Source organism: Ictalurus punctatus, chromosome 3, assembly GCF_001660625.3.
Source record: "Ictalurus punctatus breed USDA103 chromosome 3, Coco_2.0, whole genome shotgun sequence".
Lineage (NCBI taxonomy): Eukaryota > Metazoa > Chordata > Actinopteri > Siluriformes > Ictaluridae > Ictalurus > Ictalurus punctatus.
The window spans coordinates 5,531,619-5,556,572 of record NC_030418.2 but is presented as its reverse complement, the minus strand read 5'-3'; the positions used below and the strand labels follow the sequence as shown (position 1 = coordinate 5,556,572).

Sequence of the window (24,954 nt, the reverse complement as noted above, 5' to 3'; positions counted from 1 at the left end):
GGAGAAACACTTGTAAAGATATAGCTTTTCATGCTAAGCAGCACAAGCTAACTGTACTAGTTACGTACACAACGGTCTCTGCTTTGATCTATGGATGTATGGAGAGGAGATGGGTAAGGAAGGAAAAAGAGGGCAGGAGGGAAAAAGGAAAAGATCAGCACAAATTGTTGAAAGCAAATGCATTCTCTGAACTTTCTCTTATTATGATTTCAACAAAGCTTTTGAAATAACAGAGCTCATTACTAAACCCCTTTTGCAATTTTAGGCCAAATGTAGAGGTTCTGCTCCTCAGCTTTGTTGACTCATTAAACCTGTTCCAGGGACTTGGAATGTACGGCAGTGTTTTAGGCTTTTTGACATGAATGTGTGAGATGCAGCCTTTGACAGGTCATTAAACTGCTATGACATTTCCAAAACAAGTGTCAACATGTCACAAATATGTCCTCCTGCTAGTTCTTACCCGTTTGTAAGATACACAAGGTGCCTGGCCCCAATCTGCTGCTAAAGCCTATAGGTTTTGAGTCTAATCCTTTGACACGGTGTCAGAGGAAATGGTAAAAGTGCGGGGAACTTCATGCCCCAAATGGCCTGTCATCTTCGGCTTTCAGGAGAAGCAACTCTCGCACAGCAGTAACGATCCTGGAAGCAATTCTGGCTGCATGAAAACGTAAGAAGTGCACCAGCCTGACAGACACCACACAAGAACATGAACTACCTCAGAATTTGAATCGTTTTTGTTTGCCAGTACACCTGGTGCATTAAATTTTTCTTGGCCCACAGATAACTGCCTGTACGAAATATATAATACACAAGGGGTGACAACTGTGTCGGGAGCAACTGGCAATTATTTAATATTCTTTCAAAGTTACAGACAGTAGACTTGTGCTATACCTTTATTCTGCTCTAACTATACTCTGGGAAGCATGCTTTGCTGTTTTAAAGGAGCTGTGAAATGGTGAAAAGGGTCAGCCACTGAGCCGTCAAAAAGCCTGGGACTGAAAAGGAAATTTCAGTAACAAAGAGTGATTACTATGTTAATAAGTGAAGTTTATATTAAACTAAGACACCCGTGACAGAGCAGGTAAATGGTGTGGAGAGCATTGATACAGCTGATATGTTATTAGATCCCCAGGTGGTTTAGCTTTAATGAAAAGACTGCTGTGTACAGATAAAGCCACTTCGTATAAATGTGTGTCATTAAACTGTATCCCAAGTGTCACGGTGGCCCAGCAGGTAGCATTGACAGCTCGCAGCTCCAGGGTTTGATCCTGAGCTCATTTGACTGTTTTGTGTGGCTTTTATGTGCATGTCCACATAGTTTCCACCCACCTCGCAAAGACATGCCAGTAGATAGATTGGCTACACTTAAATCACCCCTAGGTTTGAATGTGTGTGCATGAGCTCCTTTGATGGGATGGCGTCCCATCGAGGGTGTATTCCGGGATATGCTCCGGACCCACAAGGACCCTGACTAGGATAAAGCACGCACTTACTGACGATGAATGAATGAACTGTATTCCAATGTAGAAAACTGGCAACATGAAAAAAAAAGAGTCAGGTTTAATCTATTAAATGTTGGTGTTAATGTGAGAAAGTTAATATGTACGTGATATATATAAGTTTCCAAATGTGCATATTAAAAGCAGCTCAATGGACAAGCTGAATTAAACAGTTTCCCTGCGTAGCTGTTTCGGCAAAGTTATGCAATTGTCGAATTTTTTATTCAATTTAGCTGTATTGCATTGTTTAGTTAAGGGTGTACAGTAAAACACGCTGTTGTTAGCTGATTAGACATTAAATACTACTGTACACTGTATATACACAAGACAATAATTACAAGACATTATGTACAAACAGTAAGTATGCATGGAAAAATGTGTAATTAGTCTTGTAGTATTGAGCTACGTGCATCATATTTGACACAATGCAGTTCACAGTAGTAAGATTGCAGGTAAGTCTCTATTGTGCTGATAGTGATGGATAATGTGCATCACATTTGCTACAGTACCACGGTCATAGATGGATATACATAGATGACTATGAGGTTGTGAGGTCAGTTGGACCAACTAAAAACGGACTCTGTATTCATGACTGTAACCATTTCAAAACAGGGATAGATCTGACGCTCATCTGGTAGCTAGGCATGAGTGACTGTCTCACTGTTGACCCTGCTCTTATATTCAGTGCGTATCTATTCCCTCCTACATGTGCTCTGGATTGGAGTTACTGCTAAATTGGCTGTCTGTCTGGAGTTCTTATTTGCCCTAATGCCAGGTTACAGATTGTTCCTTGTGGCTCTCGGTGTCTCCGTGTTGACAAAAGGCGAATCTCTCTGTTCATCCATAGTACTATACTATGGTTATTTGCTGTACAGCTCCAAGCAACGTGCATACCAGTAATTTACTCATGCTTTTGGCTGCAGATATCTTCACAAAGCTTCTATTGTCTGATTTGTGTCCTGTCCAGCTGTGTTATGTGGGGACCCTGGAACTCCTGCAGAGGGCTACAGAGAAGGGAAGCAGTTTACCTACAAGTCTGAAGTATCGTTCTTCTGCCGTCCCCCCTATCTGTTAGTGGGCTCTTCCAGGAGAGTGTGTCAGGAGGATGGCTCATGGAGTGGAATGCAGCCTTCCTGCATCGGTGTGTAATCCTCACAATATGAACATCCTTTTAACCCTCCTATTATGTTCTGGGTCAATTTGACCCATTTCCACATTTGAGATGGATTATCTGGTTAATCTCCCTTTTTCTCTTTGATTTTTATTAATTCTCCTCATGTAGGGTCATGAACTTGTATGTAAATATTTTTTCTTAAGGCTTGTCTCGGAAAACGAAGTCATTAAACCGTGGAAGTTATTTTGACCCATAACATAATGGATGTAACCCCCCCCCCCCCCCCCCAACATAATAGGAGGGGTAATCTTGCACCGTGGGGTTTAAGCTCCGTGATGGTGTATAATGTTTAATTTATGATTTCAGATCCAGCATATAATGCATGTAAGGATCCAGGAACTCCTGCGTATGGAATTCCATTGCAAGCTCAGGGATTTATGGTAAGGATAGTAATCCAAACTTTTGCAAAAAAGCTTCTGTCATCCATGTTATAATTACTGTACTGTGAATTTATTTATTTTAAGGTGGGGAGTAAGGTTTTCTTCAGATGCAGAAAAAATTATCATATCCTCGGGTCCACCACCAGAACGTGCCTGGAAAATTTGACTTGGAGTGGCATGCAGCCGGAGTGTGTCGGTAAGGACTTTTCATAAGACGAGGACACGGGAAAAATGTATTTACAAAAACAAGGGAAAGAAAAGGAAAAAATCCATAGCGAGAATTCTTAGCATGTCATTGTTGTTGAGTTCATGACATTTCATGCACTAATAAACTATTAATCATATAACTACATTTATTTTTAAATAGCAAGGTATGGATCTGGTAGCTAGATAAAGGCTAGTATGATTTATTCTAAGCTCATTGTTCATCTTCGAGCCCCTTTACCACTTTAGCTGGATTGTGTCCAAAAGGCATTACATATGGTCTAAAAATAAAATCAATGAGGGTTTATTTTTAGGTGAAGATGATTACTAATTCCAAAAAAGGATCAAAATCAAGACTGCAAACCTTGGGAGAAAGAATTAAAATTAGCTAAGATTACGTCACACACGGGCTTAGTGGTTAGCACGTTCACCTCACACCTCCAGGGTACAGGGTTCGAGTCCCGCCGGGGCCATGTGTGTGCAGAGTTTGCATGTTCTCCCCGTGCTGCGGGGGTTTCCTCCGGGTACTGCGGCTTCCTCCCCCAGTCCAAAGACATGCATGGTAGGCTGATGAGCATGTCTAAAGTGTCTGTAGTGTATGAATGGGTGTGTGAGTGTGCCCTGCGATGGACTGGCAGCCTGTCCAAGGTGTACCCCGCCTTGTGCCCCATGCTCCCTGGGATAGGCTCCAGGTTGACCGTGACCCTGAAAAGGAGTATGCGATAGAAGATGGATGGATGGATAAGTCAGACAAGCTGTAAATCTGTAGGCAGGTATGACAGCCTGCTTGAAATCATTGCTACTCTTCAGTCATATAAAGCTGGGGTTCTCAAACATTTTGCTGCCAAGGCCGCTTTTAACTGTTAAATTATTCAGACCCCCTCTGAACATAATACAGCTATTCAAATATTCGGCTCATTATTTAAATGTGTACTACAGATATCCTGACTATTTACATAGAGGTTTTTATTCCTGAACTTTTAACTGATAATACATTAGGCTCAATTTTAAAGTATTTATAATCCTACTTGTTTTGGAGGAATCGAGGTTTGGACTGAACCCATTCAATTCAGCCGACCTGTCCAACAGGTTATTAACTATAGGAACTATAATAAATAGGACTTTAATAATGGTGGGAGGTGATTTCCATGACTTCACCAAAATATATATATATATATATATATATATATATATATATATTTTAAAGTCACACACCCCTGGCTATGCTTCAGTGACCCTAATTTGAGAACCACTGATAAAAAGCACCTTTCCCTCCTGAGCCTGATTGTGTGAGAACATGGGTCAACTAAAAGCAGGGTGTGAAGAATTCATTATGTAAGGTGCACTTAAGACATGTACCGGACCTTTCCCAACAATGCCATAGCACTGTGTTTGCCTGCAAAATAAATAAGTAAATAAAAAAAGTTCTCCTTCCCAGTCTTACACACCGCGTCTGTTCTGTGCAGCTCATGCATGCCGACAGCCGGAGACACCATCGCACGTGGATGTGAGGGCCATTGACCTGCCTACACTAGGCTATACCCTCATGTATACGTGCCAAGATGGATTCTTTTTGGCCGGGGGTTCTGAGCACAGGACATGCAGGCCAGATGGCCGGTGGTCGGGCAAACCTCCCGTCTGCAAAGGTACTGACCCTTATCTGTGCTGTGAGCAGAAAGTATTTAGTAGAAACCTTAACCCTAGTGCTTCTGTTGCGAAGGTTGGAATATAATGACGCATGATGTATCCGTGATGATCTATGCTGTGTAAATGTGAAAATTAGCAAACATTTCTAACCAAAAATATTTACTGCAGCTATAACATTTAACAACGTGAAATAGATGTAAATAACAAAATGAATATTGCAATAGATTGTGCACTTTATCCTAATATCAGCACATGTCCAGTTAGTGGTAAACTAAACCAGTCAGAAACCAGAAATACATTCACTTCAGTGGTCCGTGCTTTTACATTTTACTTAAAGCTACAGGATGATGCAGTCACCTAGAGTTTGTCTGGTGTGGCAAATTCAACGATACCACTGAATCTTTTTTTTTTTTTTTTTTTTTTTAAACGAACCACAATGTTTAAAGTTCTGATCATTATCCCTGTGCACAAATGCAAGGACAGAAAGGACAGCATGCACCTGCAAATGTCAACTTGTCAATTGTCTGTCTTCTAGTCGGACCCAAAATAAACACCAAGTCAAAGGGAGACCCAGACATACAGAAAAACAAGATTCGGGGTACGTAACCCTTTCTCTGCTATTGCCACAGTGTCTGCTAATTTAAAGCTGACAAAGAATCCATTTTCATGTCACATAAATGGATGCTGTAGTCTTCATTTGTATGTTTTTATTGTAAGCATATTTCCTTAAAATGTCTTCACTAACAAGTAATATACGCTCGCCGGCCACTTTATTAGGAACGCCTGTACTTTCATGCAGTTATCTAATCAGCCAATCAGGTAGCAGCAGCGCAATGCAATAAATAAAAATCATGCTGATACTGGTCAACAGCTTCAGTTAATGTTCAAACATCAGAATGGAGAAAAAGTGAGAGCTCTGTGACTTTGCTCAGGGCGTGGTTGTTGGTGCTATACCTTTATTCTGCTCTAACTATACTCTGTGAAGTATGCTTTGCTGTTTTAAAGGAGCTGTGAGCCAGATGGGATGGTTGGAGTATTTCAGAAACTGTTGATCTCCTGGGATTTTCACACACAACAGTCTCTAGTGTTTACACAGAATGATGTGGGGAAAGAAAAAAAATCAAAAAACAACAACAACAACAACAAAAAAAAAAACAAACCACACACTTTGTTGATAAGAAAGGTCAGAGGAAAATGGCCAGGTTGGTTTGAGCTGCCAGGAAAGGATATAGTAACTCAAATGATCGCTTTCTTTAGAATTGTGGTGATGAGAAAAGCATCTCACCATGCACAAAACTTCAAACCTTGAGATGGATGAGCTACAACAGCAGAAGACCACATTGTGTTCCTCTCCTGTCAGCCATGAACAGGAATATGAGGTTATCATTGGCACAGACTCACAAAACTGTACAGCTGAAGATTAGAAGTTGGGGGGATAGCCTCAGATTCTTATTCCTGGCTGACCGGAGTGGAACCAGTCGGCTCAAACCAGTCCGGCCAGTCTCCTCTGATCGCTCTCATCAACAAGGTGTTTCAGCCTGCAGACCCTCCACACACAGGATGTTTTTGTTTCTTTGCACCACTCTGTGTAAAGACTGTTGTGTGTGAAAATCTGGCACCAACAACAATGCCATGGTTAAAATCAGGGATCACATTTTTCAGCATTCTGATGCTTGACGTGAACATTAACTGAAGCTCTTGACATGTGTTTATGCATTGTGCTGCTGTCACATGATTGGCTCATTAGATAACTGCATAAATGGGCAGGTGTTCTTAATAAAGTCAAGGGTGAGTGTATGTCTGTACAAAATGTTTATCGGATGATACTAATTAAATTTTAATCATGTTTTAAAATGATGTGCAAACAGGATATTCAGATATATTTACATTTCATAACTGAAATTGGGATTTCTTAAACAGTGTAAAGAATCATTATTGTATAAGCATCAACTTGGATGACTATTGGGCCCTACAACACATTAGTTTAGTTTGCTCTAAGACTAATCAGTGGGTGAGTGAATGCGTTTTATTCCTGGACTTATATCTCCTGAATTTCTGGCAGTTAACATGATACTAGTGTATTAGGCCAACCTTGACCAAGCCAGTTTCACTACTGTTATATGCTTGTTACTATGTGAAACACTATAAGAACAGACCAGTCATGAATTGCCTCAATCATATGCTGAATGTTTTCTTTGAAATGTTCCTGCAGAGTAATATATACTTATTTTACTGGTTATTCCCTTGTGTTCAGTGCCTGCGGATGTGTTCTCTTTAAACTCGGGCTGGACTGGTTTCTACGAGTACCTTGGCAAGAGGCAGACTGCTACAATAACAGTCACGACTTTCAATGCCACAACCAGCAGAGTCAACGTCACTCTTTTAGAACAAAGCGGAGTGCAGCTCAAGCTTTCAGGTGAGCTGTTAAATCCTTTTAAAATTAATATTTTCAGGATGGCACATAAAAGGCAATATGAAATGCAGGTGCAATTAACATGTTTCATTAAATATCAAAAGGTTGTTATCTTTTGTTCAACAAGCTTTTGATTTCAACCATGAAAAGCAAGCAACAGTAATAATTATCCTTTATCAACAATGTATAATTAAGGTGTGTGCAGTATTAGGAGAGTGCCGTATTAGGAAAATAATCCATGACTTGACTGTGTGATACCACCCATAACAGCACATCCTTAAGAGTTTTATTCCTCTTATACCACATAATTACATTTCTACTTACATTTAATGTTATGGAACATCCATGAAACAAGTTCCTGTTATCACTCACGTTATAGCAGCTATAAACAGTTGTTCCCTTTTCCTCTCTCTTGAAGGTAAAGTATATGTGTCAAAATGATCAAAACCAAAAACGCAGCTTGTCATGTTCATGTAAATGGTCTGCACTTATATAGCGCTTTTATCCAAAGCGCTTCACACTGTGTCTCATTCACCCATTCACACACACAGACACACACACCAATTGTAGCAGAGCTGACATGCAAGGCACTAACTTGCCATCGGGAGCAACTTGAGGTTCAGTGTCTTGCCCAAGGACACATCGAACCACCAACCCTACGATTAGTGGACAACCAGCTCTACCACCTGAGCCACAGCCGCTCCATTGTTACTGACAGTGCGGTAGAAAACTTACTGACTGTTACAACTGGCCATAGAAGTCTCTTTAAATGAGTTGTTACTTTAGAATTGATAACGTATTCGAACAAACGCATAAATATAAACCTACTGTCAAGATTCAAGACTTCAACAACATGGTGTAATTTTAAAAACTGCTGATGCGTAAGCCATTTATTAGGGTTGTTTTTGGGTTTTATTTTACATTTTGTTTAGACATGTTTGATTTCAGAGACCCTTTCAACTTTTTGTCTTCTACAGGCACTTATAAAAAAGAGGAAAATCACTTATTACTCAAAGTCTACCAGATACGAGGTCCAACAGAGCAGTACTTCAGTAAATTCAAAAATGACAACTGGGCAATGGATGGTTATGTAAGTACCACAAAGTTACTCCACATTCTTATGGAAATTAGAGTTTTGGAACCGTAGTGTGGTTTTCGATAATGAAAGTCAACTGTTCAACCAAAATAAATAATAAATATGATAAAGAAGAAAAAGAAGCAGCCATTGTTTTTGTTGTACACTGAAGGCATTTGGTTTTGAGATCGAAAGATGAATGAGATAATAAATTTATAAATATAATTTCCTGATATTTACATCGAAATGTCTGTTAAACAACTTAGAGCATGGTCCCTTTGGTGGCAGACCACCCAGTTTTTAGGTGAGCTACAGTATTTTAACAGAGTCTTATTGTAAATTAAAATAAATAACACTATTTGGTTGCATATCCGTAGCTTGCAATAACTACATCGATCCGCCACACATTAGCCATCACCAAACTGTTGCATTCTTCTTTGTGATGCTTTTCCAGGCCTGTACCGCAGGCTCATTTCAGGTGTTGTTTGTTTCGGGGGGGTTTCACCCTTTAGTCTCCTTTTCAGGAGGTGAAATGCTGCTCAATTGGATTAAGGTCTGGTGATTGTCTTGGCTATCTGGTGATTGTCGATGGCCAGTCTAAAACCTTCCACTTTTTTCTCCTGAAGAAGTCATTTATTGTGCTGGCAGTGTGATTTGGGTCATTGTCTTGCTGCATATTGAAGTTCCTCCCAATTAGATTGGATGCATTTCTCTGTAAATTGGCAAACAATGTTTCTGTAGATTCCTGAATTCATTCTGCTGTAGTTATCATGAGTTACATCATCAATAAAGATTAGTGAGCCCATGCCACGACACTACCTCCACCGTGTTTCACAGATGAGTTGTATGTTTTGGATCATGAACAGATCCTTCCTTTCTTTCTCCACACTTTAGTATTTTAATCTTGGTTCCAGAACATACGTGGCTCATCTCTGTGTTTCTTTGAAAATCTGGCTTTCTGGTTCTTACTGCTGATGAGTGGTTTGCACCTCTGTATTTCGGCCCTCAGAGTCTTCTTAGAAAAGTCGATTGTGTTACATTCACCACTGCTCTGTGGAGTTTGTTGTTGAGGTCACTGTCTCTTGTTTTGTTTTTTTGGGGGGGGCACGGGGGGGGGGGGGGGGGGGGGGGGGTGTTTCTTCACAACTCTTGCAATGTTTGTCATCAGCTGCAGTCTTCACAGGCAAAACCCAGGGCTCAAACCAGGAGTAGACATTCAGAGCTATTAATTGTTGAAGCAATCAATCTAACAGGTCACTCCTGGGCAAAAAGAAAAACCTCCCAGTCACATATTCGATACTTTTGATCTCTTGAAAAATGAGTGGGTTCAAACAAAAGGTGCCATCTGTCGTCTCATTCATCGAACATTCTCAAGCTCAAAAGTCTTCAGTGTATCAGAAAAATGATAAGAACTGACCTTGCCATTACAATACTTTCAGAGGGGACCGAACATTATAGTAGCGTGAAATAATTTTCTTTGCGTATCCCGGTCAGAGCACAGGGTCAACCCTGATACCGTGTCACTGGAGCAGGTAGGGTTAAGGGCCAGGCTCGAGGGCCCAACAGAGGCAGCTGGGCAGTGCTGGGGCTTGAACCCCCCGACTTGTAATCAGTAACCCTGAGCCTTTACCCATCGAGCTAATGCTAAAATTAATTTATTGTTTCTCTTCTAGACATTTTTGTGACTGGCTTTGGTGAGACAATACTCACTCATCCATGAGCTTGCATAAATAAAGATGTTTTTATTTTATTTGTCTTGTTTTTCCTCTCTTTCTCTTCTGATCAAGGTGACAGCTGAGTCTGAAAAGAAAATGTTTGTTTACCAAGGTCACATCCACAGCAAAGATTTTGGCAAGTTTCAGCTGACAAGACAAGGTAAAATGATCACTGGTGTGCAAATCAAAAGACTTTATTTATATATTTGTGTGTTGGTTTGCTATGAAAATGATCAAGTAAATTGAATTCCAACTTCTTTGGCCATGGGTATGTATGGGTCTGTTTTCACTGCTTTTCCACAAAACCACTCCTGCTGATAGTGGCACCAGTAGAATTAGTTCTGGTCCAGCTCTCTCACCACTGCTCAAAAAGAAAAAGTACCAAAGCTCCAACTTTAATGCTAATACCACCGTCCTCGTGTTTGAGTGTCTCAGACTATGAGGATTGATGATCTGTGTCTATAGAACTCTAAGCTCAGCAGTCAACATTCTCAGATGAAAGGGGGGAAAAAAATCACCCTTAATCACAGTAAATATGTTTATACTGAAATATGTGTGACATGCTTAATTTATTGGGTGGTGGTGGTGGTGTAGTTACAGCAGAGACTCAGCTTAGCTGGTTAGTAATCTATGAAATGACAAGCATGATTGTGGTATTGCGGTGAAGCTTTGGAAGCTGAGCTATTTAAGGAGAGTAAATAGATGAGGAAATGAAGGAGCTGAACAAACTAAAGGATTAAAGTGCTGCTGCATCACTCTCTTTAGATAGAGAATAACACAAAGGGCTGAATACCACTGACACGGTCAGTGGCACCGGGTAGTCGAATGGCATTGTGGGCAACATTAACCCAAGTTAAAAACAGACCAATACGCTGATGGACATTTAAATTACAAATCAACATTACACACCACTTCAAATTTCATCTCTAGGTAGTATGTTACAGAATATTTGTTGTTAGCGCTCACATGTCATTACACTTTCAGCGCTTGTCACTACAGATATGGATCCCTCCAATCCGTACTATGGCACGAACAGCAGCTCAGTGGCGGCTGCCATATTGGTCCCGTTCTTTGCGCTCATTCTGTCAGGGTTCGCCTTTTACCTCTACAAACACAGGTAAGAGCTGCTGAGACCTCCTCACTCAACTCTAGCCATGCATTTATGTATGGAGAACTATATCTGCCAAAATGAAAAATAAATAGAATATGTAAATATATCAGAAAAAAACAAATTATGTATATATAAAGTTCAATTTATGCCTTTACATATTCCTCAATTTATTGATTTCTGTATTAATTTTGTATGTATATATTACCATTTTTATTTACTTATTGTTTTCTGTTCTTTTATTGCCCTTTCTGTATTTTTTTTTTATATACTTCCTTGTCTACTGGAATATTGGGATTATGTTGGGGCTGTCAATCAAGCATGCCCTGCTGTCTCCTTATTCCCGTTACTTGATCAATATCAGACTCTGTAGATTGATTGTGCATGCCTAGCACCAGCACCAGGCAGCCAGAGACAACTGGCTAAATTGCCGAAATACTATTGGCGAATATTGAGGATTTCCTGTAAAGGTTGTGCCCAGAGGCTCCTGTAGTGGTTAGCAATTTGAAGATCTATTGCACACTACAAAATTCCCATCATAACACTGTTACAAAATCCTCTCTTGCTTGTTTGTAAAATAGACAAACAAACGTGAAAAATAAGTTAGTTCAAGGCGAGATGTTTCCAATTCTCGAGTTGGTTGAGACAGGGCCAAAAAGCTAGGCTTTTTTTCTTCTTGCATGGATAGGGCAAAGTCCGACGTAAAAAAAACTATATTGGTAAATGTTGAGCTGTCTGGACAACCAACACATGCACATAGACCTCAATATTTCTGCTAGCTCACTCAGTCTCTCTTTTATTTATATATATATATATATATATATATATATATATATATATATATATATATATATATATATACATACACACACACATACATATATACATATATATATGCACAGGCTATAACCGCACATCATACCAAATATGATGTCTATGACATAAATGTCATTAAATCACGTGGATATTCCTATCAGCAAAGCAACAGGCGGCAAGCAGGGAGCAACTGTGGGTCTTTCAAAATTATACAGACAAAAATAACTGACATTAGCAACAACAAAGTAGCTACTGAATTTTAGTTAGCAATGTTACATGATTATCTACTTTTTTACACAATAGGGATGCCCAATGTTAATGATTCCCAATGATGTATTTGCATGTGGAGTGTTGTAGTTTTGCTACATTGTGGATGAAAACAGAAAAATAGTACAAAAATCATGAATTCTGTTAAAATGCTGACATTAAATGATACAATATCATGCAACAGAATACTACATACCATTACACAATGTATCAACTTCTAGTTTTATATTGGAATGCTCCTTTAATTGACTTATTATAACTCATTACTACGGTCAAGTACTGTCATTATTAGGAATGATAACTCCACTGCATACAGTGCTGTGAAAAAGTATCTGCCCCATACTGATTTCTTCTGTTTTTGTGTATCTCATACTAAATTGTTTCAGAAATTAAAACAAAATCCAAGATGAAACAAAGGCAACCTGAGTGTAAACAAAATACCGTTTTTAATTGAGTTAGTTATTGAAGCAGAAATGTTATCCAATACCAGCTGGGCCTGTGTGAAAATGTACTTTCTCCCTTAGGTTAATAATTCCCCAAATCTACTGTATTCATAGCGGAATTCAGCTGGACTAAACGCAAAAAGACTTGATTACTGCAAACCCTGTTCAATCAAATCAGCACTTAAATAGAACTTTTTCTACAGCATGAAAAGGTCTTACCCAGTAACACACTATGGCAAAATTGAAAGAAATTCCAGAAATGATGAGGAAGAAGGTGATTTGAAATACATCAGTCTGGGATGGGTTACAAAGCTATTTCAAAGGCTCTGGGACTCCAAAGGACCACAGTGAGAGCCGTTATCTCCAAATGGAAAAACTCGGCACAGTAGTGAACCTTCACAGAAGTGGCCACCTTCCAAAATTCCTCAAAGAGCACAGCAACAACTCATCCAGAAAGTCACAAAAGAGCCAAGGACATCATCAAAGGAATTACAGGTCTCTCTTGCATCAATAAAGGTTCATGGCTCCACTATCAGAAACGCACTGGGCAAAAATGTCATCCATGGAAGAGTGGTAAGGTGAAAACCACTGCTGACCCAGAAGAACAATTAAGGCTCATCTGAATTTTGCCAAAACACACCTTTATGATCCTCAAACCTTTTGGTTTACGCCAGATGTAACGAGAACTCTGTCATCCAAATACAAAATTCCACAAAAAGAACATCATACCTATGGTCAAGTATGGTGGTGACAGTGAGATGGTGTGGGGATGCTTTGTTGCTTCAGGGCCTGGGCAACGTCCAACAATTGAGGGAAGCTACCAGAAAATCCTAAAGGAGAATGTCTGGCCTTCAGTCTGTGAATTGAAACTCAAGTGCAATTGGATTGTGCAGTAAGACAATGAGCCAAAGCATAGGAGTAAGTCCTAGAAGTAAGTGAAAGACTGATCTCCCATTATCAGAAGCATTTGGTTGCAGTTTTTTAACTGAGATTTTAAGTTTAAGGTGGCAATTAGTTTTTCACATGGGTGATAGATGTTGGATCCCTTATTTTTTTGCTTCAATGAAATAAATAAATAACTGTATTGTGTGTTTACTCAGGTTGCCTTTGTTATGTTGTATTTTTGTTTGAAGATCTAAAACTATTTAATATGAGATATACACAAACAGAAGAAACACGGATGGGGCAAATACTTTTTTTTTGCAGCACACTAATAAATTCTATGACTCTTCAATCCTTTCTATCTGAAAGAAAGGTTTTAGATAGAACTGCCCAGTGCTGGAGAAAAAAGCAAAGCAAAACCCCCAAAGAATGGCAAGGACCTTCCTGTAGAGTTATCGGACATGGGATTGGTAGAGTAAAATTCTACTGTGCAACATTGCTTGCACAAACATAATCTCATGGAAGAGTCATCAGAAGGAAACCTTCCGTCCTCACCACAAAAGCAATACATTCTGAAGCATGCAAAACAATTTCTAGATAAGCCACCTTTTAAGCCAACTGTTAAGCATGGGGGTGGATCTATTATGCTTTGGCTTTGTGTGACAGCCAATGGCAGCGTTGAACAGGTGAAACAAGTAGATGGAAAAATGGATTCAAGTAAATATCAGAAATTCTGGAAGTAAATGAGACGGCCATTCAAGAAACCGAAGCTGAAATGAGGCTGGCTAATACAAAACATCTCAAAATCCATCATCAACTATTTCAAGAAATGCAAGCTGAAGATTTTGGAATGCTCAGGTCCCTGACTTGATCATTGATTAAATCTGTAGCCAAATCATAAATGTGCGTTTTGCGAGGAAGAGTGGGTGAAAACGAAAACCAAGACTAGGAAGACTTCTAGCTGATTACAAAAAGTATTTACAAGCTGTGATATCTGACAAAGGGGCTGTGAGACTAAGTACTTAAGGGTGCCCAAACATTTGCACATGCCACAATTAATTAATTAATTAATTTTTTTAAAGTAGTAACTTCGCATTAATATTTAGAAGGAAAAAAAAACAACAATAATTTGGCCAAGGGTACCCAACAACGTGATAGCACGTTGTTGATTTGCTTTATTGATGAATTTATTTATTCTTTCATTTTGGCAGAATCAGTCTTCCATATTTATGACATTCTGTCCATGTTGGATGTTAAGCTGCATTGTTTCACTACACTTTATGGGAAACTCCTGTGCCTGCCCAGAGATTGTGGCTGATTATCAGCATGATTGATTCACCAAATTGCTACACCTAATGTTACCAAAGAACCATGGTGTTCTTTGTAAAATCATTCTCAAATGGAAAAAAAGAGCATTGGAGTTTTCCTATGTTTACCACAGCAAGAAACAGATGAATGTGAACAACAGTTAAAATTGACGGGTGATAATTACCCAATATTAAAATAAATAAAAAAATTGGCAGGGCACTATCACAAGAGACAGATGAGAATGAGAGACCCAAAGACGTAATCAGGGCCGGCTCCAGGTAAGAACCGCAAAGCTAAATCACTAGGCCACAATCCCTCAGCTGCCACAACGTCATCATCTTCCTTTTCTTTTTGTTCATCTTGTCAGAGAGAATGTGAGGTGGTTGTGCGAGTTTGCACGCATGTGTGTTTTGAGGGAAAGGGGACGAGAGCCATGCAATGTTTGTCTCCCTAATTTGACTGCCTAAAAGCCATTTCGCTTTTTTTCCCCCCCCTCTTTTTTCAGTTTGTGCAAATGTGCCACTGAGGCGTTTTGCGTTATTTAAAGTTATTTCAAGTGTGAAATACCCCATATGCTCTGAGCAGGGCTGAAGGAAGGAGGGAGGGAGGGAGGGAGGGAGGGACGGATGGACGATGTGAAATTTGCCTCAAGATGCAGGTCATTTATTTAGATTATCGTACAAATTGTGTGCAACCATAAATCATGGCAATGATGGGCAGCCAGGGAAGGGGCTATCAGTTACAGCTTTCCAACTTCTATGGATTGTCAAAGCTGTGACCTTTTGCAGGAACGGGATTATTTTAGGCCCTAATTATGGGTTGTGAGGAAAAAATCTCTGCACATCATTTCTTTTTAAGAGAGGCATTATAAATGATAAATTATATTATTCCCCAGTTTTTTTAGCTTCTGGACATGGCAATGGCCCTGATTTTGCTGTCTATAATGCATAATATTTTTAGCCAGCAGACCTAATAACCTCACCCTTACTTTCATGCTCCAAAAGACATTGGCAGTAGATTAAAAACAGAGTTGATGTTATGAGGTACACTCACCCATGCTAATGACCTCATGCTCAAACATGGGGCTTTGCAGTGGGAATTCACGAGGCTCCGTGCTCCCAGGCATCTTTAACATTTAACCTTACCTCATTGTAGTGGAAAAGCACAGCTGAAAAATGCTGAACATTAAATCGCTACTCTCAAATTTTCATCACTGCAATCTTGATCTCTGTGCTGATGTGAAAAAGCTGTTGAGAATTTATAGTTCTATATGTCTTTACCCCCCCCCCCCCCAACTTGACTAGCACACATCTGCCTCACCCCATGGATTAGGGCATCATTTCCTCTTTCTTTTTTTTGCTTGATCTAACATTTCTAAATGTCTTTAATCTTTAACTCTATAACAATCAGGGGGTGGAAAAATTACTGGGAAATTATACGTATAAAAAAATATATATATCATTTTTTTTTTTAGTAAATTATATAAATAATTTAGTAAATAAGTAAATAAATAAATAAATAAATATATCATAAGCATCCAGTTATTTCATCAGTGTAGAAAAAAAATCTAGAATTATGCCTATATATTAGTTATTTCATCAATATATATTTTTGTAGAGCGCCTTTAGCCAAATGAAAGTAAAAAGGAATTTAGGCGACATATCAGAATGAATAAATTTAAAAACAACGGCGAGTTATATGCATTGAAGTGGCATGATCTGAAACAGAAAGGTAAACTGGCAACAGAAATGAGCAGTTAGTGTTTGGATGTGCATTTGTGTCATTAGTATGTGACAGAAGCTCATCGCCAAGCTACTCAGACAGCTGATGGGATATTAGGATGGTAGTTACAACCATCGACTCGGATAAGCAAGTTGCAAACCATCGATAAGGTAAACCTCAACAAAGACTAACAAGTATAACATTTTTGTTAGGGAATTTAGCTTCCAAACAAATAATTATAGAGGATGTGATAGCAGATAGAGCATATCAAAATATATAACTAATATAATAACTATACAACTAAAGAAATCTCTGACCTAGCTAACTTACATAGGTATTCATGTACTGAATTAAGTTACATTAGCCAGCAAAGCTAGTTAGATAAATGTACCTCGACTGAGCTTACGTTAGTATTTAACATGGCTTGGTAGTTAAAGTTAGGCTGTGTTCACTCATTATGAAAACCGCTGGTCGAAGTGTTAAAAAAAAAACAACAACAAAAAAAAAACAACCCTAAAATTATTATGGAAAAAAAGGTGCTGGCTGCATCAAAAAAAGGTCATTTAAAGGTCATACATATGTTAATGGATACACATTTTCATTAAATCTCAAACGTGTTATTTGGTGAAATTAATAAACTTATGACTGCAAGTACAATAAGTGTTGCCATCTTTTCTTCACAAATATGGTGAGGATAATGGTTAAATTATTGTTTTGCCAACAAATTGTTTTAACAACAAACACTGAAGAGCAATTTGGTTGAAAACAAAAGAAGGTCTCGAACTTTTGCACAGTACTGTACTTGAGAGAAGAAGAGATCTTCTAAGTACTTTGAAGGTCTAAATGAAAATATAAGGTGTAAAAAAAAATTCTTGGAAATGAAATTAAGTATTCAATTCCATAATTCATAAAGTATAAATACACCAAAAATAATACTTAAGTATGTTAATGAAATACAATTACTCAGGTATTTTCCACCCCTTATGACTGTCCCACTTACAAAAACTTGCAACTGAATATACATTACATAACTTCTACATACATTACATAACAGGATTGATTTTTTAATTTTTTTCCCCCTTGGCAGGACGAGACCAAAAGTCCAATACAATGGCTACGCAGGGCACGAGAACACAAACGGACAGGCATCATTCGAGAACCCCATGTACGACACAAACATGAAGCCGACCGAGGCCAAAGCAGTGAGGTTTGACACGACGCTCAACACAGTGTGCACAGTAGTATAGCCCTCATTAGCAGCTCCAGGTATTGAGAACCACATACCAATTCCTTCATAACTGAATGCAATTTGGTAGGAATGTGTACTCTTTGCTGTGATCGCACTCTGAACAATTTCAAGCCTTGACAGCTTTTTTAAGACCACGAAAGCAAAAACAATGGAAAATGTCAAAGAAACAAACAACAAAAAAAAACCCCACATTTTCTGGGAAACTATGATTGCGTGCTGTCTTTGACATGAACGAGTTTCTCGGAGCAAGGAATAGCACCACTAACAGCACACATAGGGTGGAAGGTTTTTTTTTTTTTTTTTTTTAATCCTTCCTTTTTTCATGTCTTTCTCCCCCCCAACCAATCAAACATGCTCATTTGGGAAGATGCTGAAGTGTCTTTTAAAAGCCACAGAATTGCTTGCAAAGTTTATTTTCTTCAGTGAAGACAAAAGACAAGTATAACAGACATTGGACTGGTGTGGCTGAGTGTACGACACGGGACATCTCCAAGAAAGAAAGAAAAAAAAAAAAGACATAAAACTACTACGCGCAACAAGAAACTGTAATCTCCGGGTTATGGATGGAACTGTCAACTGCCGTGTGGGTCAAAACAAAACTTTATCGCACAAATTTTGCACTAGTATGAGAAGGACGTGAAATGGGTTAAAGGAATAAAACGTTTAAAAAAAAAAAAAAAAAAAAAAAAAAACAGGGTTACTGACAACATGTATATAAACATTGTAATTCCATATCCATAAAGAGCATGATGCCATGCTATGTCTATCAAGAGAGCTTAATTCTATTTTTAAATTAGATCTGCAAATAAAGTTATGTTTATGTTTACATAAACCTATCAGAATGGTTATAATGACACAATTTAAGCTTTGGAATGATTTTCTAAAAGCTTCATATCTCGTTCCATTTTTGTTGTTATTGTTCCTTGTTTCTTTCTCTTTTTTTCCCCCTCCAGAATTATGTTTAAGGTGTCTAATCATTTTCTTTTTTGGATCCAATTGAAATGAAATTCTGGTCAGAAAATATTACTTTTTCACTGACTATTTGGCATAGTTTGTACCACATTTTATCCCAACTGAAAATGGCAATTTTTTTTTTTTTTTTTTTAATGCGGGTTTATATCTATACTTCACTAATGCTATTTTTTTTCTTTCTGTGATGTTACTGACATGCTTGTCTTATATGCCAGCTGTAGTCATCATCTGCCCATTTTAAATGCTTTCATGACAGTTTTCCAGTCAGAATTTAATTCATTTTTTGTCATCTCTCCTGTACCTTTTCGACAACTTCTCCGTGATCCTGAAATCAAAGAAATATCAAATGTACGGTCAAAGAAACACTGCCTTATTAGATTCAAAAGCAGGACGTGGGCCATTTTCAGTTATCCGTATCATCGTGTATTTAGGAGCATATATGGCTTCACGGGTGCAGATTCACTGTGATTTTAATCTCTTCAGTTGCTGGGTTTTATTGACATGTAAATGCTCTTTTTTTAAATCTGCAAACAACCTGAAGCCAAATTTGTTCGATGTTTCCAAAAGTATGTCGTGACATGCACAAGTGCACTAGCCAAACTTAAAAACGGTGTCAGAAATTTAATACCCAGAGACGCTTTGTTTGAATTCATACTTTGCTTTGTTTGAATTCATAGAATAAGTGTTTGTTTTTGTTTTTTTGTTTTTTTAACTTATTCTGTGCTTGACCATTTATGACTTTCCATACACTTTGGACCGTAAAACACAATCGTGTGACCATGCTGACATGACTACCTTAGCATTATATGCACACAATGATATTGCAGTAAATGTGCTTTTTAGAGATCTTTTTTTTTTTTTTGCACTCTATTATCTGCACCCTTCTGTAAAACTGGAGGAATTTGCGTTTTTAAAAAAAAAAAACATTTATAATCCCAAGTAGCTGTTGGACAGATTGAGGCACAAGCGTTGGGTACAGCAGGTTGGACCGGTCACATTATAATAGTATCAACTTTACCCCTCTCATACGCTCTTCTTACTGTCTACCAGATATCCCACATCATCAGGCTTGCTGCAATAACGTTGAATGCCCCCCACCACCACCACTGTAAAATAATCAATTCGCAAGCTGTAAAACTGCGTTCAAACCAACAATCGCACCATTCCTACATGTCATTCTCTCCATGTGCTGCTGACTTGAAGTAGGTGCAAAAGAAAATGGTTTTGTACAGAAATCTATTTTTTATGAGGAATTTGTATAATGATTAAATATGCTGTACTTTTTTGACTAAATGTAGTTAAAATTGTTAAAATAAATGTTTTTACTGTATAAAATGTAAATTAATGGTTTATCTACCTGTAACTATATATCCATGGTTGAAACATTTTCCAGCAAATGTCAGTATGTACGAGCTTTTATGACGCATCTTGCTCGTATGTGTTCTTTGACGTGAGAAAACCCTAGAGAACTGTACTACAGGTTGTTCAAATACACATATTTTCAAAAATATTACTTCAGATAAATATTAAAGTATTTTAAAATATTCATTTTTGTTGCCATTTGACAACATGCCCAAGGATGAACGATGCACGTAAGTAATGAGCACATGCTGTTTAAACACATTATCAGACCTCAGAGTATGCACTTCTAGAAAACACCAACCAAATAACTCAAAATTTCAGAAGATGAGCCTTCACTTTTTTGAGGACCCAAAACTTCCCAAACGAGTTGCATTTTACTCACTGAAGACAACAAGCAGTAACTGAAATAGCTGTGCTATAGACTTGGCAGAGCATCACCAAGGAAACAACTACAGAAATGACTCGGCAGAATAAGTCCGGCTTCTCAGGGGCGTCAGACATTAGGATGCGAGCAAAATGAAGGCAGAAATTCCAACAAATTCATTTTGGTAAATGATTTGCAGGTGCACCACTCTTTCCACCTAAAATCGGGGATACCTCTAAAATATCTACAAAATAACAAACACACACTATATAAAAAAGGACCTTGACTATAAAAGGAATAAGTCACAATTACAAACAGGTGAGTTACAGCATATCAATTATAACAGCTTGATTGCCAACTAACCCTAGATCTGTCCAGATCCGTTTAACCTACGGCAAATCTGCTCGGCCGTCACAGTCACGCCTTTGGTCTGACGCCTTTGGAGAGAAGCCTTGATGACAGATCCAAGCACACCAGGAGCACAGTGCCATTTAACTGATGCAGCCCAGTGCCATAAAGAGAATGATGCAAACAAATTTAAATATTCAAGAGTGCATGCAACCATATGAAATTCACCTGATAGTGCAGTGTGGTTTATAATTTCTTTTTTTTTTTAAGGCTTTAAATAATAAAATGTGTGTTTTGTGTCACCCAATGTATCTTGTGTTAAGTAAAGCTTTTTAATAAATTGCTTGATAAGTTATACATGAAACCTTTTAGCTACGCAAGATGGTAAACTAGGACTTGCATGTCCTAGCATGGTAAAATGATGAACAAAAACGCTGTTGGCTAGTTATTTTTTTGTTTTGTTTTTTACTTTTCTAATGAATAGACCTTTACTTATGAGTAGTTTTATGTTAGCTTAGTGTTAATCTGTCAAAAAAGAAAGAAAACTAATATCAGGTAACTAATTCTGACAGCTGAAATGAGTCCTCAGCAGCCAAATGACTATTGTGACTATTCCTGTAACATGAGCTATCAGATTAGCTAACCAAGCTCATGTTAGATGCTTAGAGCTTTAGCAAACAAGACTGCGATGAAGTGATTGAAACATATGGCTAAAGCTAAGTTGACTCTGACCCATCATGGTTTACTCACAATAAGTACTTCAAGAAAATTAAATAAATAGGATGTTATTATCAAAAGGAAATTCATCATTTGGTGAATGTTCCAAATACCGGAGGCAGTGACTCCAATCATTCTGAGACAAGCTGCCTCTAGTCTGGTGAAAATCTACAATCTAAAACAATATCTTCTGGTAATCCATAAAATCAAACTTTCTGCTGACTCAAGGGCAGTGGTGCAGTTTGAGAAAGGGACCAAGTTTGCAGGTCTTAGGAAAACAATATATTTTGACAAATTGACAAAAATATTTTGACATGTCAGTACGTCTGTGATAAAAATAAATAAATAAATAAATAATAATAAAAAAATATATTTAAAAAAATCTATGTCAATGTGAGACCAATGTAAAACAGGAAAGTGTTTAAGAAGGCCTACAGGAAGTTGTTACTCTGACTAGGACTATGCACAGACAGGACATGTGAACTCATATCTCTTAGTGCTGACTCTCTGAAGTTGATGCTCGCTAACCACGGAGTTCACTGAATACCAGGATAGCCGTGTTCCCACTGAACACCACGTGGAAAATAGCTGGATGTATGAATGAACCATTCATAGACATTGGGAAAGTCTTAACAAAAAAAAAAACAGTGGAGATCATTGATGGTTTGGACCATGGTTTTACCCTTGGATTCATCCACATCCATTCTGTAGGTTGCCTTAATATTAATGTGAATATTTGAACTGTTCAATAGCAATGGTATTAAAGGTATCAGGTTACCATTATATCAATAAGGGCTCAATAGTCAATACAGAGTCTAAAGCACTCAACTGTTGTTCTTATGACAACTTCGTGTGCCCTAGTTACACAGTTCTTGACTTGATGCCTTAAGAATGGTTACTGCAGCAACAGGGAAGTCAACATAATAGGCATTTTACTTCCTAGCTTAGCAATGCTTCTGAGCTTTAAATTTTTTATTTTTTTTAAAAAGCATACCCTGTAAATGTTATCTATACAAGTTTCAAATGAGAAAATAGAATCAATAAAATCACACCAGGGTCTTTCATTGCTGATAAGTGAAAGACCGGTCAGAGTTGCATCATAAGCTGAAAGCTTATTTCTAGTTACTAGTCAACGGTGACCCTTGTAAAAGTCTATTTCATCTGAATTAAGGAGCAGGACGTTCCTCGGCATCCAGCGTCTAATGTCCTTTACACCTTCCCCTGAAACATATACACAAGTTTATTTAGAGGAATATAAAGGAAACAGCAGTGGGCCTAGATGAAAGCCTTGTAGAACACCAACCATTAATTTTCTATGCATAGAAAAGTCACCATTAACATTTACACACTGAATATTCAGTCAGATAAGACCTCAAGAGGTCAAGCAACACGAGCAAGGAAGCACAAAACTGATCAGAGTCCAGTAGTACATCATTTACTACTTTAACCAGTGCTTTCTCAGTACTGAGTTAAATCCTGAGTAAAATATTTTGGATGTGATTCCTATGAACTTAGCTGCTAAGCTAGTATAATGGAAATAAAGAAGGGGAAACAAACTTTTTGTGCACATGTTTATGTTAATAAAGAGCACTTTAAATATATGTATAAATACATAATTGCTTTTCCAACGTCTTGCACAATTATATGATGTCAGTGTACTGTGTATAGATGTACCCAGGAGAGCTAGCTTAATTTAAAGCTACATACTCATTTGGGCTAGACCATGTTGCTGTTAAAATACGTCAAATCCCTAATTAGTTATAATATAATTTACAAAAGTGCTTCTATACAAAACCTTTAAGAGTTCCAACAAACAATGAACAAAGTTGTTCTGTATTTTTTTTTGGTTTTTTTTGGCTTGTTTTTTTTTTTATATATTTGAATGAACCCAAAGGATATCTTCACCCCATAATTTCCCCTGGCAACTGTTAGGTATGTAGGGGGATTGACCATCTGGTGCGAATCCTCATGTCCAGTGATTGCAGACAACAAATATGGGGCAATTTTACAGTATCAGATGTGCCCTATCGAGCCCTTTTTGAAAAGACTTGCCTGAGAAGTCTACATCAATAACATGACCCGTCTTGCACTGGAGCAAAAGCCACAACTCTACGCTGTGTTCAAATGAGCAAATGTGGTGATGGTGAGTTTACAGTATAATATTTAAAATCAGTTGAGCCTACCTGTCAATTTGTATTGATAGGCAAGTTCACAACAAAAATCTTCCTGCCATTTTTTTTTTTTTTTTTAAGCAACATGCAAGATAGCATGATTGCATTTGCTTTACTTCTGTTTTTTTAGTGTCAAGTGATGTGATTTTCAATGGCGTTTACATATCACTTAAATCACATTTTCTATATGCTGTGAACTTTAAAATCACGATCTGCAAAAATGTCTCAACTGTGTAACTTTTTCTTCTGCATAGAAAGTTGTACAATAATAAACCTAAAAAAGGTTTCTTCACTGCATCACGTTTTTATTGAACTGTATTGTAATTAGTGCTGCATAATTTTCAGCTGTCTCCACTGACACAGCTGTACATGGTGGCATTAATTTTCTTGCTAAAACAGCAGTGTGTGGGTCACAATGTGCCATTCTCAACCCTTAAGCTTACAAGAGGTCGCTAAATAGATCCGGCTTCACTTGAATCTGTGGTTTGATCACTTCTGCATCTGCGTTATTACACCTGAGTTCCGTAATCTAATTGTATATCCATCCATCTTCTATACCGCTTTTTCAGGGTCACAGGGAACGTGGAGCCTATCCCAGGGAGTATCGGGCACAAGGCGGGGTACACCCTGGACAGGATGCCGATTCTAATTGTATATATTAATCCCAATTACAATGTGTTTTTTGGGGGGTGGTTTTTTTGTTTTGTTTTGTTTTGTTTTTATTGATGTCAGTGCTTTATTGGCTTGTCAGGTGAACAAATCTCCTAAATATGTTTCAGTGAAAATGTAGCACTTCCTTTTAATTACTTTTCTCACAAGCTCACATCAGAGTTGGCTCACAAGTCAATGATATTGATCTGAGGTAGCCTTTCTCTGAACACTAGACAAATGTTGCCTCATCGACCTTTGCAGATTCTTTTTTGATTCCTTAAAAAGGTGCTGCCCACAGAGTACCATACATAATCCCTGGTTTGCAACATGATTTGGTGAGTTGAGTGACTTTAGTCGACAGTGTGAACATTCTAAATCCAACAGCCAACTTTTAAAAGTTGGTGATTGACAGCGTTGGTCTGCGTTTATCAGTGCAGTGTGTACTGGGCTTCAGTGTGTATGCTACT

At 38.1% G+C, this 24,954-nt stretch overlaps 1 protein-coding gene across 1 annotated transcript in view; it reads left to right on the top strand.

Annotated features, from left to right (window-relative positions):
• LOC108262239 (CUB and Sushi multiple domains 1a) overlaps positions 1–21,238 on the top strand; it is a 291,201-nt gene extending 269,963 nt beyond the window's left edge. Inside the window, exons 60-69 of the mRNA XM_053679448.1 lie at positions 2,467–2,640; positions 2,980–3,053; positions 3,138–3,249; positions 4,724–4,903; positions 5,440–5,502; positions 7,159–7,320; positions 8,295–8,407; positions 10,180–10,267; positions 11,092–11,224; positions 17,741–21,238. Of these exons, the coding sequence (XP_053535423.1) occupies positions 2,467–2,640; positions 2,980–3,053; positions 3,138–3,249; positions 4,724–4,903; positions 5,440–5,502; positions 7,159–7,320; positions 8,295–8,407; positions 10,180–10,267; positions 11,092–11,224; positions 17,741–17,900 (1,259 nt within the window). The 3' untranslated portion in view covers positions 17,901–21,238. The remainder of the gene's footprint in view (positions 1–2,466; positions 2,641–2,979; positions 3,054–3,137; positions 3,250–4,723; positions 4,904–5,439; positions 5,503–7,158; positions 7,321–8,294; positions 8,408–10,179; positions 10,268–11,091; positions 11,225–17,740) is intronic.
• The last annotated feature ends 3,716 nt before the right edge of the window (positions 21,239–24,954 follow it).